Source organism: Pocillopora verrucosa, chromosome 14, assembly GCF_036669915.1.
Source record: "Pocillopora verrucosa isolate sample1 chromosome 14, ASM3666991v2, whole genome shotgun sequence".
NCBI classification, from domain to species: Eukaryota; Metazoa; Cnidaria; class Anthozoa; order Scleractinia; family Pocilloporidae; genus Pocillopora; species Pocillopora verrucosa.
The window spans coordinates 372,564-389,522 of NC_089325.1; the positions used below are offsets into that span (position 1 = coordinate 372,564).

General features: G+C 38.1%; 3 protein-coding genes across 4 annotated transcripts; 2 read left to right on the top strand and 1 right to left on the bottom strand.

Moving 5' to 3' along the window:
- Window positions 1–357: 357 nt before the first annotated feature.
- On the top strand, window positions 358–1,338 carry LOC131797509 (adenosine receptor A3-like). The gene has a single exon (XM_059115127.2). It carries the CDS (start codon window positions 358–360, stop codon window positions 1,336–1,338), a length of 981 nt encoding a protein of 326 aa, XP_058971110.2.
- A 3,096-nt stretch (window positions 1,339–4,434) lies between these two features.
- On the bottom strand, window positions 4,435–5,736 carry LOC131797507 (E3 ubiquitin-protein ligase TRIM56-like). Its single transcript, XM_059115125.2, has one exon. It carries the CDS (start codon window positions 5,734–5,736, stop codon window positions 4,435–4,437), a length of 1,302 nt encoding a protein of 433 aa, XP_058971108.2.
- Window positions 5,737–7,406: 1,670 nt separating this feature from the next.
- On the top strand, window positions 7,407–16,380 carry LOC131797515 (malate synthase). 2 transcript variants are annotated; one of them, XM_059115134.2, is made up of 15 exons: window positions 7,407–7,579; window positions 9,050–9,181; window positions 9,591–9,806; window positions 10,466–10,556; window positions 10,767–10,843; window positions 11,561–11,671; window positions 12,554–12,613; window positions 13,394–13,550; window positions 13,989–14,080; window positions 14,280–14,383; window positions 14,503–14,581; window positions 14,755–14,847; window positions 14,928–15,000; window positions 15,625–15,692; window positions 15,808–16,380. In XM_059115134.2, exons 1-15 carry the CDS (start codon window positions 7,478–7,480, stop codon window positions 16,060–16,062), a joined length of 1,710 nt encoding a protein of 569 aa, XP_058971117.2. In that variant the 5' UTR covers window positions 7,407–7,477; the 3' UTR covers window positions 16,063–16,380. The 2 variants fall into 2 exon arrangements, with proteins under 2 accessions (XP_058971117.2, XP_066016997.1); XM_066160900.1 differs by lacking the exon at window positions 7,407–7,579 and adding an exon at window positions 8,304–8,457.
- Window positions 16,381–16,959: the final 579 nt, after the last annotated feature.

Sequence of the window (16,959 nt, forward strand, 5' to 3'; positions counted from 1 at the left end):
TTCCAGGAGTAAATAATTCAGTTCGCTTTGTGCATGTCCATAATGAGCCGTTTCTGTGACAATTTACAGATCGGAAACGGTTATCTGTATTACCGTAAAAACAACTGAGAACTATATCTGAAAAAGTCATAATGAGATAGAAAAAGGTTGTAAATGATCGCGATATTGCCTCGACGTAATTTTGTTGAACTCTAGAAAATTATTCCCAAATTTACAGACGGTTAAGCAACCAAATATGGTAATGAACGGTGGCGTAATCTAAGTTTGATAGAAACTAATTCAGCTGTTCACACCTCCTGGGTCATTTCGCTCAGAACTTCAAGGCTTTGAATTTGCACCAAGATCAAACGATTTGTCATGAAAGCTCTGGAGGAATTTTGTGACGATATTTCTAAATATTATCCCGAGAAGGATGAATTTTACAGCTGGTATGTATTGCTTTGTGTACTCAACGCGATGTTGGCTCTTTCAGCCACATTTGGGAACATTATCATCATCTGCGCGCTGACGAAGACTACTTGCGCTCTATGTACGTCAAAGATTCTTCTGCGTGGTTTGGCATTTACCGATCTTGGAGTTGGTTTAGTTGTGCAGCCGTTGTACATATCTGTGATCGCTGAGATACTCCTGAAAGATTCTGTTTCGTCTTACGATTCTGAGTGCAATACCAAAATTGCTTTCCTCGTCTTGGGAACGTTTCTAACCAGTGCCTCATTCTTCATTGTTTCAGCGATCAGTTTTGATCGCTTCCTCGCTATTGCACTTCATTTACGCTACAGAGAAATCGTGACAGAGAGGAAGGTAACCATCACTATTTCTGTCTTGTGGACGCTTAGTGCAGTTACCTCGGTTGGGTATTTGTTAATCGGAGATATGAACAGAGAAGTTGTTTCCTTTGCCTTCACGATCACCTTCTTTATAACAACCACTTTAGCTTTTGCCAAAATCCATCTCGCTGTTTGTCGTCATCGTTTGCAAATATCTGCGCAGGAGGGAACCTTAGGCAAAAATTGCAAAGACTTGACTTTAAGAAAAAGAAAGTTTAAGTCTGTCATGAATATGTTCTACGTATATGCTGCATTTGCCACTTGTTTTCTGCCCTACACCTGCACCAAGCTGGCTATAGCCACAACAGGGCATAATGTCGTTTTGAAAGGGATCTTTCAGTTTTCAATGACGTTGGGGCTTCTTAACTCGTCTTTAAATCCCATAATATTTTCCTGGAGAATGGAGGAGATCCGAAGAAGCATGCTGGAGGTATTGAGGGGGGTGTTACCTTGTTTGAAGTTAGCTCGAGTTATTCAACTGCATCCCCAACAAGAGCTTGTCATGACGTAATGTGAAGACCCTTCTCTAAAATGGCAAACGACATAATATTACAAAAATGAAACAATTTCCATCGTAAAAAGGTACATGGTTCAAATAATTCGAAATGAGAAAATTTGAACGCAGTGCAATTCTCATTGTCTCTTGCTCGTGTTTTTTTTTTTTTTTTTTTTGTGGAGCATCTGCTTCATGACGGCTCAGTCAAACAAAGCTTTTTTTTTTTACTCAAAATGAATTTTTTTTTCTGCTTTAAAGCAACATCTGGCTTGTAGAAGGTTTATGAATTAAAGATGCTAATTTAGAAGCTAATGAAAATATCCTGTGAACAGTAATTTGATAATACGTAAACAATATGCTCAATGCGGATGATCAAAACTTATCTAGCTACAAGATAAAGAAGATTAAAAAATGTTGAAGTACCTTTTCACCATTCACAGACGTCAATGAGGAGAGACGTGTATTAATTAAGTATTCTTTTCTTGGCGACAGTCAGTTAGATATAGCTTATGAGTAGGGGTACAATAAAATTATTTGGTGACCAGTAGCTTTGTTTTCTATTTACCGTTTTCATATCCAGCGATATTGACGAGAAAAGCTTAGCCAATGAAGGGTTTATGATATGACAAAAAATTACAACAAAGAACTGAAATACATTCAGATAATTCATTTTTGGTTTCGTTTATTTGTCTTTACCTTTGTGCAGTTTTATTGTATTTTGCTACCCTATCTCTGTACCACCGCGAAAAGAAGGGGAGTGCGAAATCGGTGCACGCCAGCTACAAGCAATTTGTTATCGTAAAGCAGGAAAACCCAGCCTATCTTGCCCGCAGAACACAAAATTTGTTTCATCTTGGGCGCTCACAAAATCAGCCACGTAATGATATGACAGCTTCTTTTAAAAACAAGCGGCTGTGGATCTGTTTGAATGCGGTGAACGAAACGTATTTCCAAATGATTTCAACCCATTTCCGAGGAAAGTCAGATTCCTTTTCTCTGGCTTGATTTAAAGAGATGATTATCCCCTATATCCAATGTTACATATAAACTGTTTTACCGAAAAATTGTGATATTTCAATGAGGAATTGCATTTAATAGTAGTAGTTAAATACCTGTATTGTGCTCGGAGCTGGAGAGCGCGCAGAGGGAACATAAAGAGATGGTAGACTTTGAAGGCTCAGAAACTTACTACATACGAACCAAAATCTTGAGTCATTTGACATATGAACGTTTAACTTCTTCTTCTTCTTCTTCTTCTTCTTCGACCGTCCACTCTCCTGTTCCGAGGAGCACTTGTTTAAGAGGATTGTACAATCGAATGATCAAATACAAGAACCATCCAGTGGGTTGGCAAGAGGGGGGGGGGGGTTTGGGGGGGAATTGGGGGGATTGGGGGGACGAGAACAAAGAGGTGGGAGGTGGGGTGTGATGCGATGAAATTTTGGTACTAAAGCTTAGAAAGACATGAGGAAAATAAGAGGATCGCGGTTTCGAAAATAATCTTTTACAGTTCTCCTTCTTTGGTAGTGCCTCTGGTCTGTACTATTGCGTCGTACACCGCTTTATCTCTATCAGGTGTTACGGTATAATCTAACTGACAAAAAAACACTACAATCCTACAAACTTAACCACTTTATTAAAAAGCGAGTAATGTTCTTAACAAGGAGCGACACCTAAAAGCAGTACAATACTTATCGTTAATAAACTTAATTAGGCCCACCACAGTCTATATCCTAGCTCATCACCACTGACACAATCTCACTTCTGTCTCCAAAGCTCCTTGAAATGAGCAATCTTCCGCAGTAAATCTCTCTCGGTATAGCTAACAAAACAGTCGTCGTTCCGACAACAACAACTACTTCTTAACGCATATTCACAAAGTATTCTGGAACCTTCCAGAAGCTTACAAAAGAACTATTTTAGTGATATTATTTAATAACTGCGTGACTTGATGAAATGTTCTAGAAAGTTCTATGGTACGCGTGTCAGCATGAATAAGCAGTCTAGAGATTTCTAGAAGCTTGTATTTACAACAATTACTCATAACACTGGCAGCTGATCAAAACTGAGCAAGGCAAGATTGCAATGATGTCTTCCCAGAATTCGGATTCTAACATCTTGCATTTAATTATTTTATAAAAGCCGGAGCTCCCGTAACTGATCACAACTCTCCATTAATTCATCTACGATATAACAGTTGCTTAGTATAATCTTCTGAGATGCGTATCGCATTTGTTTCTACCCCAATTTCTGTGTATGAAAGTTGAAACACCAGGAATTGTTATGTTATCAGTTATGTGAATTAAAGCGCGAATAAATCGAAATTCAACTATCAAATATTATTTTCTATTTGAAAAAGAAAAAAACCTTTTTTGAAGATTAAGCAGCATAATTTGCGAAATTCTAAATCGACACACTGAAGCCATATAGATTCTGATTCGTCATTCTCCGTTCTAGCTGCTGTACATTATTTTCACAAATATTTCTATCAAGAAAATACTCCCTTGCGAAGAAAACTGTTTATTCCATCACATGTCAGCTAAAATACATTGATATTGTAAATGCAGGTTATATGCTCATCGCATTAAGAAGACAAATCTTCTTGTAATTTTCCTTAATGATTTCAATTTGCAACCTTTATTGTTATTTATTTGGTTTTCCGTTGAGCTGTTTTTAGTTACGTTTGTTTTAGTGGAAAATTGTCCATTTATCAAAATAAAAATGTCCTTGTGCGTGTAAATAGTTATTGGCAATAAAACTTGGGAAATTCCTTGGTAAAGTTTTCTGAGTTTTGAAATTCTCCTTCAATTCAGAAGAACCCCCTTCAGCCAGATAAGTTTAAACTCCAGCTGTACAGTTAGATAGAGAAAACTTGACGTTGCATTGAGAGGCGCAAAAAGCCTGGTAGGGAAAAAAGCCAAGCGTCAAAGCACTTTGTCTTGTGGTTGTCATCTTTAAATCCAAACTCCCTCAGGAGCGATTTCTTCCCGGAATCCCCATTAAACGGCTCGCGCTCGTGGTTCAAGTTAAAAGTTTTTCTTCCGAACCTCCACTGCTCACCTTACCCAGGTAATTCGAGTGAAGATGAAATCTTGTGCAAGATAGCTGTGCTCAGTCAAAAAAGAGTCTTCTGTGCCCATCTCGTGACACTGTCTGGTGTAACTTCCTGAGTCTCTCAAAATCGCTCAAACTCCTACTCGAGTTGTGTATCTCAGACTCGCTCGGGCTCCTTCTCCAATTGGGTACGGGGGCCTGGCGAGGTGGCTGACTTGGCGACCTCCAATTTTCAGAACGAATTTCTCGAATTGGTTGACTTGGAACACTCCAATGAAAAGAACCGATTTGTTCAGTTTGAACAGTATGTAGAAGCTCTCTATTCTCCATAAAACCAAACTCTGAAAGGCGTTTCTCTTGGGTAGTCATATGAAATCCCTTGAAGATTGTCTCGACTGACTTCCTTAATTGAACAACCTCAATGTTTGTACTTGTTAATAAGAGTTTTTCAACTTGTCGCAGAGATGATTCCATATATTTTACATAACTGGTATTACCATCAATTTCTTCTTCAAACCTTCTGACTGATTTTCTTATCTGTTCTTCTGCGTTTTTTAACATTTCTGTCTTTTTTAATTCTACAAGTTTTATCAAATTGTTTTCTAACTCTTCTATTTCCCAAGCTACAGTTGTTCCTTTTCGTACCAGTTTATGGCAATGTGCCTCAAGTTTCTTGACAGTGTTTCGCTTTGCTCTCAAATCGCATTTTTGCTGTTCAATCAGGGCTTCAATATCGATCCTCTGTCTTTCGGCCTCATCGTCTATGTGCTCAAAAGCGTGGCCATAGTGGTTTACAGTCACGCAAGTTTGACAAACAGCCGTGTGGCAGTTCTTGCAGTAGTATTTTAGTTCGTCGTTCTTGTGTCGTGGTTCGGGACAAAACACAGGCCGTTTTAACACATCCTCGTAGTCCTTGTCTCGAAACTCTTTCAGCGCCATGACACGGTGATCCCTATTCCTTCGCATGATGTTGTGTGCAGTTTCGCACCTGACGCAGTAAAACAAACAACACTGAAAACAATAAGAACTTTCGGAACATTTCTGCTCGCAATTTCCACACGTTACACGGCTGTTCTTGCACTCTTTTATGGCTAATACATCAATCAAGCCGTTTAGATAAAAACTCGTCGGCAGATCTCTCAGATCGCCACTTCTGGGCACTTCGCTAACTTTTAGGCACTTCGGACATTTGATCGTGTCTCGGCCATATCTGCCATGGCTTGTTCTGTGCCATTGTTGTAAGCAGCTTAGGCAGAAACTGTGTAAACACAAAAGCTGTTTTGGATCGGTGAAGATGTTCGTGCAAACTGAGCAAGACACCTCCTCACGAAGGTTAGAAAGTAGAGTTTTGAATTCCATGTTGTTCTCTAAGGAGGGATGTTTGAGGCGATGGCTGTTTCAAAAATGCTCATTGAGATTTCTTCTGTGTTTTCTTAGAAAACCCATTGCGTGTAAACTGGGTCCTAAATTGCCTGACTATTTTTGCCTAGCTTATTCATCAATTTAAATGCAGTTTTTATGCACGGATGGTCTTTAGAAACGAATGAACTTTTATAAACTCCCAAGTTAAAAAATCGAGATGTTCCGAGAGAAAGTTTGAGTAAACAAGGCCATTGCATTTTGTGCTACAGCTTGAAATGTCTTCAAAGATGCTTATGTTCCTTGGTTTCTAGGAAAACCAACGGCGCATGAATTGGAAATTAAAATATCTTAGCACCGCTTGACCTTTATCGCTGATACGATTATTCTTTGCAGTGGTATTTCCACGGCTGGCTTAAAAAAATGAAGAATTTCTTGTTAGCGTTTGTTGAAAAAATAATTGTAAGAGCAAGTGTTGATAGAAAAGCGACTTTTGGCAAACTCAGGCCAACTTTAGCCAAGTTTATTTAATGGAGACAAAATGCCCTCAACCTCTCATGGACGGTTTACCACAGACATATGTGGTCATATTGTGAAAAAAATGCCTGCATGATTAATTGCAATCAGAAGACACATTTTATCTGATAAGAGAAGTTGACAAAAATATTGTTACCTTACAGTCGATTTGGATACAGAGTGTAGAATGAAATTTTTTTATTATATTCCTTGACATGTTTCTATAATACAAGGTCTGACATCAATGAGTATCGGTAGATATCTGTGTGGTGAGGACACCCGCAGTTTATGGTTAAACGGACCATATCAAGTGACACGATTAGCATAAGTAACTGAATTAGGAGAGATGGATAATCATACGTGGTTTATTGCAGCTTTAAAAGTTCATCTTTACAGAGGTAAATTAGATAAAACTTAATAAAGGTTTTCGAAAACAAGACTAATTTAAGTGAGATCCATGAAAAACTCCTAACAAAATTTAAAAAGGATATATTCTTGAGTCTGTTCATCTTGCAATTGAGAATGTGACGCCTGAGTTCATTTCTCAGAATTGAGGAAAACTATATTTGCTTGCTTGGCTTTGGCCAAAATATTTATCATTTATGAACAGGATTATAACTAATGTCCTACAGCATTTTATCCTTTAGAGCCTGTCTCCGATCAAACTGTGTCTCTAAACTCGTTGGCGCTAATATTTCAGCTCCTCGTTCTTGAGCCATAACTCAGGACAAAACACAGAACAGGAAACCTCCTCTCGAAAATGATGCAGCAACAATTGAGATTCCATTTCGTTTTCTTTTGAAATATACTTGGAAAATGATAGTTGTTTTCTGTTTTCTTTCAAAAACCACTGCGCGTAAACTGGGCTCCACAAATTTGGGGAGGCCTGAGGGAGGCCTGACTATTTTCGACCTTGCGTAAGCCGCTTACTGAGGCTTTCAGCAGTTTAGACACGAATGGTAAATAATGAGGAAAATTTTTTCGTAAGTCCTAGATAAAAATAACATACTGACGGGAAACTGAAGCAAAAAGCAAAATTTCCGTTAGATGCACTTTTTTTTTTCTGGGAAAACCCACCGTGTGTAAACTGGGAACTATATATCTTGGAACGCCTGACTGTTTTCGCCCCCACGTGTATATTTTGCAGTGGTTTATCCACGCCAGGCGTAAAGAAACAGAGAATTTCTCGAGAGTCTTTGTAATAAAAATGTTTTAAACGCAAATAATGGCAGCAGATAAGCGACTTGCCACAATTTCAAGCCATCTCCAGCCAAGGTTGTCTCACGGGGAAAAATATCGGCAATCTCTTTTGGACAATTTACGACAGGCAAGTATCTTTCTACTACATGTTTGTACTTCGGCGATTCCTTGTAAAGCAATATCTGAATTATTTATTGGACTCAGAAAAATGGTTTATCTGACAATTGGGCTGAAGAAAATTTTTTAAATTTAGATTCGATTTCGATTCAATGAGCAACCTTGTTAGATCATCATTCGACGTTTACTGCCGTTAGATATCCAATCCCCGATCGGGGTAAGGAGACCGGTTTCAATAAGGTCGTGGGAATCTATATAATCGTATGGTTATGGTCAAGCGGAAAATGTTTAGAAGCAACTTTCTCACTGCTGGTTGAACAAGGAGATACATCGTAGTATCGATAGTGTATTGAAGCTATACAATCGCAGCTCTTGAGCTAAATCGGATGAAACTTTACCAAAAAATTCATAAAATAACACAAAGCTATTCTTGGAAAAAAGGGTTCAGTTTCTAAGGAAGCTATGGTTCTGGATTGGCAGGGGTCAGTATAACAAGGTTATTTGGCTTTATAAACTGAATTGATAATATCAATTGGCTACTGTAAAGAGCCTCTAAAGCTGATGTTTTGCATGTTAGCCCTTCATCAGAGCAAGGCCTTTTTGCCCTTGTTTGCCCATCACTCTGACGAAGGGCTAAGGCATGAAACGTCAGCTTTAGAAACTCTTTATAGTGATCACTTTACATTATCTTAGTTGATAAAACAAAGCTATTCTTGATTCTGCTTAATTTGAAAATAGGATGTGACATCTTTGATTAGTTCTCATCCAAAAAATTTAGGTATGGGGCTCTGGCAAGACTCTTTATAATTTGTGATCAGGATTACTGCTGAGGACTTAAAACATATCAGAAATTTGAGCTGTCTCTGATTGAGGAGTGTGTCTCAACTGGTGAGCACTACTTCCTCGCATTTTACAGCATACCTCCTAATTGTTTGACAGTTAGCTCAGGAGTAAATAATGAAGAACTGGAGAAGGGCACTCTCTGAAAAGTTGGGTACAAGTTGTGTAAAAAATTGTGAGCCACTAGTAATTTTTACACAAGGATCAGTTGGAACTAAAAACTAAGAAATTACAGCGATTGCATCTAAATGTTTGCCAGAGTTGATGACTGTAGTCAAATTTATTCAAAGTCTCATCCAAAATCAGTGTTGAAATCAGTTAGCTTATTGGCCAACTCATGTTAGGTGAACAAATAAAGGTGAATTTTTTTGAGTGTGTTGATACAGGTTTCATTCACTATGTTTTTGAAAATTGGAGTCACACACTTCACCAGAATAAGCTGTATTTGATTGAGGCTGGTTTTGTGTAAAAACATGATTTAGGCCAAAATATTTTCAAAAGAGCCCTTGATTGTTTTGTAGCTAAAAATGACAAGCTTTATAATCATGAAATGCATGGCTTTGAAAACATGTTATTTCAAAATATTTAAGATTAGTGCACCATTCAGGGTGTTTTCAATTGCACTTATCTTTATTTCCAGCATGGAATACTTGATATGGAGCTTTCTGGTCCACCATCATGTTATGAGGTTGAATATCAGTCCCTTCTTACTCTGGATGCCATAATTTTTATTGTTGAACTTGTTAGACAATTTGACAGCAATGTTGAACAGGTAGGTCTTATCATTTTGAGTTTTGTTCGGGGATCAGTAACTTTCCTTGCTCTAAACAACTTTTAACAGTTTGCATCAGATCAAAATCACCTTGTTGAAGGTTTTTGAGACATTAAAGTTATTTTACTGACCATTCACCAAGCAAAGGATTTCTGGTAATCAAATTACCCTTTCCCATAAATTGAAAATACAATTATTTTTGAGGGAAATGTTTTATGGAGCCTTTATACAGAGTAACAGTTTAAAACATCACTTACTGATACAGCAGAGAAAATAAATTCCCGCTAGGATCCCTTTGCATAACTTGAAAAGTCAAATTTACATTTTTTACCTAAGAGGTAATCTTTTTTTAGTTCCTTTTACCTTTCAAAGAACTGATCATTTTTAAATGATTTTTTTGTACATATAGATGCTAAGATATCGCAGCATCAGGAAACTGACTCTACTTGACTCAGGAGAATTGCCATTCTTCCAACCACAAAGTGTAGAGGTTAGGGATAAAACCTGGAGGGTGGCACCTGTACCTTCCAGGTTGCAGTGCAGAGCGGTTGATATTGGAGACATCTCCCCTGCTGATACAGAAATGTTCATGAAGGCTTTAAATTCACCAGCTTGTGGCATTCAGGTAAACTGCTAAGTGATTTGCCTCAATTTATTTAATCCTTTCACTCCCAGGTCTTATTAGTAATTCTGCTTACTGTCTGCCACACAATTCTTATAATGTCAGTTATGAGAATTTGGTATAAGATCAAATGGTTATCCCCAATCTCTACTCTCATCTCTTTTGTTCTTGATAACATATTGTGCTAATATTGTAAGGAGAAATTTTGTCTTGGTCATTCATGGAAGTTAAAAGGTTAACAAATGACAAAAGGAGGGAAACTTGATGAGGAGTGAAGAAAAAGATTTTATAGAGAGGCTAAAAAATTATAAAGGATGGGAAAGGAAGGAAAATGTGGAGAAAGAAAATGAATGAAGAAGGAGAAAAGGAGAAATAAAGGGGATAAAGAACAGATGGGGGAAAAATAAATGAAGAAGGATCATGAAATAAATGGAAGAATGACAAGTAAGTGTGAAGTACTGAGACAGGTTGGATTCAAATGAAATCTCCAGTGGAAGGGAAAATATGAAGATACATGAAGTAAATTTTTATGAATGGGGCAAGCTTCCAACATTATATTTGATAAATGCATGAATGAGTAGGTATTACTGCTAAATGAAGGGAACCCTGAAACCACTGGTCTCTTTGAACAGATAACTTATTAGTCTTTTTATTTCTTGTAGACTGATCTTGATGATGGCCATTGTCCTTCTTGGTCAAATCAGTTAAGAGGCCTTTATAACATCTACCAGTTTGTACGTGGTAACCTTAGGGGTTAGTTCTTACCTGTAGCCAATGTGCTTCATAATGCTTATGTTTCAGCTGTCTCTAATATTTTTTATTTCTGTGTGATGTATGTCAGAAGTCTAAGCTATCCAATATAATTGTTTTTAAATGAAGTGGTTAGCAATATGATCAGTTTCTACATAAGGGATTTAGATGATTTTATCTTTTGGTTGTGAAATTATTGAAATTTTTAAACAGGTGTTCCAGTGATGTCTAATGCTCCAGTAATCATGTTTCGACCAAGAGCATGGAACATGTTTGAATTTAATATGATGGTAAGGACTATTGCCATGTGTACAATTTGATAATGTGTGTGCTCTGAGGCTCTGAGTCAATCATAAGATGGTGAAGATAGCAACCTCTGGAGAAAATTGATTTTGGATTGCATTCCAACCCCTTGTCAAATTTGTTCTTTGACTTCCTTAATTAAGTCTGCTGCTAATTGTAGTTGCTTAAATGGATGTGCATAATCCAAAATCTTGAAAGAGGACAAATTTTATGATGCTTTGGTAAACAAAAACAGGAAAAACATCTGAATTCACTTTAGCTGGGAGATTTAACCAGCTGCCATACTATTTACTGGCTTTGCTTTGAATCAGGGAATGTGGGGGAAAAACACTGTATATGGGTTACCTTGAACAGTCTTTATGTCCTAACATCAGTATGCAAGTTCTCCTTACTGTTCTCTATACATTTCCTATGGTACTCATAATGAGGATTTGTCTAACCAAGAATTTCTCAAGTTTGGATCATTTCCTGTACTCTTGTGACCTAAATGTGTGATTCAAGGGTGATACTGTTGGGAGAAACTACTTGCTTATCACTCTTAGGGGTTAAAAGGCTGAAAGACTTCTGCTTCAAGGAAAACATTCCATCCTTGTGCCCCTCTACTATTTTGAATTCCGCTATTTAATGCAAGGTGTGGTATAGTATTCACTTAATTTGGGAATGAAAAACAATAATTAATAAGTATTATTAATTATTCTTTGTAGGTTGGAGGAAAGGTGGTTCCAGGTCCATTGTTTGATTTTGGTCTTCACATGTTCCACAACAGCAAACTTATGATGAAAGACGGGAACGGTCCTTTCTTTTACTTACCAAAGGTGATCTGCCGTGTCTTTGTGATTGAGAACCCACTCTGTAATGAGCACCTTCCCCTGTGATACTTGGTGAACCTGTGTTTCAATACATCTAATAAGCACCTCCTTCCGCACCCCCCCCCCTCTCGTTTTTTTCATTAAAAAGTATTGATACAGGATAAATCTGCTTTTGTTGTCACTGTTATTTTCATTTTATAATGGCATTGTGACGTGTAAGAGAGTAGTTTCGTTTTTGTCAAGTCATCCCCAGTATCTTTCATGGACTATGGCGTCAATTTATGGTCATTTAAATAATAATACAGTTACAGTTTGCTGATGAAAGAATAAAAGGATTCGATCAACGTTTCAACATCCTGGGTGCCATCCAGTTCAGCTCATGGAATGATTCATTTTTTTAAGTCAACAAGTGCCCTTCTCGAAAATATCCCCATGCCATTCCTTAAGTGATAGATTGTGCAAGTAGTTGTTTAGGTTTTGCTCACTGCCCATTAAGTAGTCTGCTCTAGACGTCCGGGTGGTAAAGCGGAGTAAAATACTGAATGGGGCGATCATAGCAGCGGAGTGAGAAACCAAGAGAAGTTTGAGACCGGTCGTGACCCGACCCAAACCTCTCTCCTTCTTTTCCCTGCTCTACTATTGCGCACTACACTATTGCGCTTCGTTTTGCGAACTGAACGCCTGGAACAGGCTACCCAGCCAACACACTTGTGAATCAATGGGTACTTACCAGCACCAAGCTTTCAGAGTACTTACAGCCTTACCAGGTTTCTTGGAATTGGAAAAAAAGCCTTTCACTCGCTTCACTGTACGAAACTAGGGGAAGTATAGCTGCTGAACAAGTTAGCCGCTTGGCTCAACATTATATTTCCGACTTTTTAATTTTAGCTTGAAGGATCCAATGAAGTGAAGTTGTGGAATGACATCTTTGTTTGGACTCAACAAAGGGTAAGTCGTGAAAAACTAGAGGCGTATCGTAATCTCCGTGTAGTCAGGCGCTTGTAAATGGAAGGTCTAAGCATTATTTTCAAACACTGTTTCACACCTGTTTCACGAGAAAATTTGCGTACGAGGTTTGCATTTGAAAGGCCTATGAAAAGTATATGAATTAGAAGCATATGAAAATTATTATCCCTTCCATACACTGTTTTTACATGCTATTCAACTCGTTTTTCAAGCCTAATTGTGGCAACTCGGCCAGACGCATACGCGTAAGAGCCTTAACGGAGATTTGTGACTAAACACGAACGACCCCGAATTTACATAGCCTCTTGGGGGAGGGCTTGAGTTAACAAACAAAAGAGGACAGAGGAAAATGAAATACGTACCCAGGGAATGTCGTTTATAATGCTCTATATTCAGTTACATGCACTCTGTACCAAGCAGTACCATTTGATATGCCAATTTTTGTTAATTCGATGACCAAACATCGAGCTCAAAATTTACTCCTTTGTTAAATGGAACTCTTTCAACATTAGTGATAGTAGGAGTAACTGTATACAAGATGGTTTTGAGGTCATTTGAGATAAGAATGTAAATGATCTAACTCAACAGCGCGGTCCCAAGCTCAGTTGATGGTGCATGCGATTTCGAAATCGGAGTTAGTGTGTTTGAATCCTTTCGTTTCCAGTTGTTCACCGCTCGTTAGAAAGTTTAAAAATCATGTTTTAAAAAAGCCAACGTGTTTCTGTCTTTATGTGTTTGTTTGTTTGTTCTTCTGATCATCAGCTCGGATTACCGCAAGGATCTGTCAAGGCCAGTGTTCTGATAGAGAGTATCTTTTGTTCATTTGAACTTGATCAAATCCTGTTTGAGCTGCGGCATCACTCCGCTGGTCTGAACTGTGGCATGTGGGATTACTCCGCTTCTTTAATTAGCAACTTTGGTAAGTGAAAAAGTAGTAGCTAATGTCCTTTTTTACCTTTTCACCTCGACATCAGGATGCATATTCTCCATACTGTTCTCTGTACATTTCCTAAGGTCCTGACAAGGAGAATTTGTTTAACAATCGAGAGTTTCTTTAGTTGGTGATCATTTCCTTCATTCTTGTGACCCTCGTGTTTGATTTAGGGGTCATACTGTAAGGAGAAATTAGATACTAGTCACTGTTAGCGGTTACCAACCGCGACTCAACCACTCAACTCTTTTAGTCCATTTTAAAGTATCTCATTTACCATGTTTACAATCAGTGTTAGAATTTCCCTCCTTAACCATCAAGTCGTTTTATGCAGTTGGACGGACAATTAAATTTTGGTTTAGCTATTTCTGCGCTATGTTATACAGGCACTTGTTTATGAAGCTGGGTAAAACATTGTCGTTTCAGGACACAGGGCCGATTTCATTTTGCCTGATCGTAAGAAGTACGTATCTATGGACAAGCAGTACCTTAAAAGTTACATGCAGCTGGTTATTAAGGTACATTACATTGCAATAAATGCCTTAAATTATTAAAGTAATAACGGCCTGTCCATTGATTGAAAAAACAATACCATGTGCTTAGTATGCGCTCGTGCGTATTTTCCTACTCACGTGTGTTATGCGTAGTACAGGATGCGCGGTGCAATAATGAGGAATCACTTTAAAAAGAATTGTGATTCCTTTTCCTGTTGTCCAGACATGTCACGCACGAGGGTGTCACGCAACAGGGGGGATGGCGCCAGTTGTGTTACCGAAAGATAATCCGCATCTTCGACAGCAAATCACTGATAAAGTCTGCAGGTAAGAATAGGAATTGAAAACAGATCCTTAGCTCTTACATTTGTTTACGTATTGGTTAATGTCTAAAGTTTTCTCCAGAGAAATTCGGTGTAACTTTGTCTTGATGTTTTTTTGTTTAGAGCAAAACTGAACGAAATCAAAGCAGGAGCGGATGGATTTTTAGTGTTTGATCCTGATCTTGTGCAGCCTTTGATTCAGGTCAGTAATTTAGTGTGCAATTAAGTCACGTCGACTTTTATTGTTATTTTTTGTTGAGAAGAAGTTTTGAATTTTTTTACGTAAAGAAGCCATTTAAGTGAGCTTAGCGGATGAGTAAGAACAAGGGGATATGCCAATTAACTTTGTTTCTTGACAACCTATGTTATTTTCAGATGTGGAAGACAGAGGTAAATTCCATGAACCAGCTTCATGTAAGCCGATCTGAACTGATGGTCTCTAGGAACGACCTTCTACGACTACCAAGGGTGAGAATAATGCTTGAACGCGATAATTTATGAAGGCGCTCGAAGTTTTCATTTTAACTTATAGCTTTGTACATTTTTAGGGTGGATTCACCTTACAAGGATTACAGGATAACATTACTGTCGGAATCCTGTTCATAGATGCTTGGTTAAGAGGTATGTGTCTGGTCGTTACATATCAGAATATTTTAGGCAATTGTATGCAGGGCAAAGCAAACTTCAGCTGAAAGACGGCTGTAGAATATTAGTTTGGTAAAGTAGAAAAACAGAGTCTGTGATAAATCAAAGGGAAGCGTGGATTGATGAGGGTTGAGGAGATGGAAGCGGATTACAATTCGTTTTGTAGCAGCGTAACCCGTTACACCCTAATATGGATATCCATATTCTCCATACTGTGCTCTACAAAATTTTTATGATGCGAACGTGGAGAATTTGTTCACCTATCAAGAGCTCTAGTTGGCGATCATTACCTTTATTCTCGCGACTTTAATATTTGATTCTGCAGGGATACTGTAAGGAGAAATTAGATGCCAATCACTCGTAGGGGCCAAAGGGTTTAAAAACAGATTTTGAGATAAGTTGTACGGCTTATTGCCTATTCAGTATAATGGCCCTCAATCCGGATTAGAGTGCTTTAATGCTAATTATCATTGTTATTAAATATCAATTAATCAATGTTATCAGTTATCAATCTCAATTATCAATGTCCATTGCTCTGTCTTACTGCACGCACGCTCGTTCGCATTAACTTTTGTATGTTGCTCATTTATTCGTACCCAGGCCAGGGTGTGTTTGTGCTCAATGGAGCTGTAGAAGACTCAGCCACAGCCGAAATTTCAAGGTCACAGGTAAGGTGGACACTGTTTTAGACACTACATACACAAGGGGATGATACACTTAAACTTGTCTGAAAAATGATCATGACAAGTTTCTTAGCATATACCTCCTCTGTGTTACTTTCAGATTTGGCAGGCAATTCGCCATCGGTGCAAACTGGAAGGAGATGGCCTCATAGTGACTAAAGCCCTCGTTTGTGGTGAAATTAAACGTATCGCAGACGAGCTTGTCAGCCAGAAAGCTTACGACTCTGTTGATACAGAAAGACTTACGATGTCTGCTAAGATATTGGAGGAGCTCGTATTGAAGCGAGACTTCCCTCAGTTTATAACCACATACCTCTATGAACATCAAGCGTTTAGGAACAGCGTGCAATTATAAGCAGTGAATTAAAGGCAACTAAGACTGAAAAACGGCTCATTTCTTACGGTGGGCTGCAACGACGCAGGTTATTAAGATGAAAGGCCCAGATCCGGTTGTTAGAAAGGCGGTGACTGGGAAAAAAAATGACACAAAAGAAAAATCCGTGGGAATTGAGAGAATGGGGGCCGAAACTCTCCCTTCCCTTGGTTTCAAACAGAACGGAAGCGAGTTATCAAGCAGTGAGTTTTTTTTCATTCTGCCGTGCCTTTAAATAGAGTATTATTTAATAATATACTATTTATGGATTTAATGATATTGTTTTACTTTGAGAAATTTAACAAAGAGCAACTATTATGAAGATTAAAGATGTTATGGTATTGGTTTGTATTAATATTTCCGAGGTCTTGTGAGAATCCCTCTTTTGCATAGGACGCACGACTTCGGGCCGTAAATCTTTCTTAGGACCGTCATTACGGCGCCTTTATCGGGTTAAAAATTGAGTGAAATATTTTGCATGGCGAATTACCCTACCACACTTGCGCGAGTAGTTTGCGTTTTTGGTTGACCCTTCCATTCTCAAGATGTCACCAGTAATTCTCCTCACTAACTGTTATACAATTCTTATGATGCTAGTTCGTAGAATTTGGTATTGGATGATGATAATAGCATGACTTATATGTCTTTATTTTTATCACTTTGTCTGCTTGATATTGTATTGATATAGCAGAGAGAAATTCTGTCTTCGTCACTCGTGGGAGTTAAGAAACGTTTCTCTCGGAATGATAAACATTATGTGGGTATGTTTAGAATTTCATCTCCTTCAAATTTATTTTACACAGTCGATTTAAAGTTAAATTCAATCTGGTCAGGAATACCCAATGAAAACGGACTCTTTCTTCTATTTTCCTCAAAGGA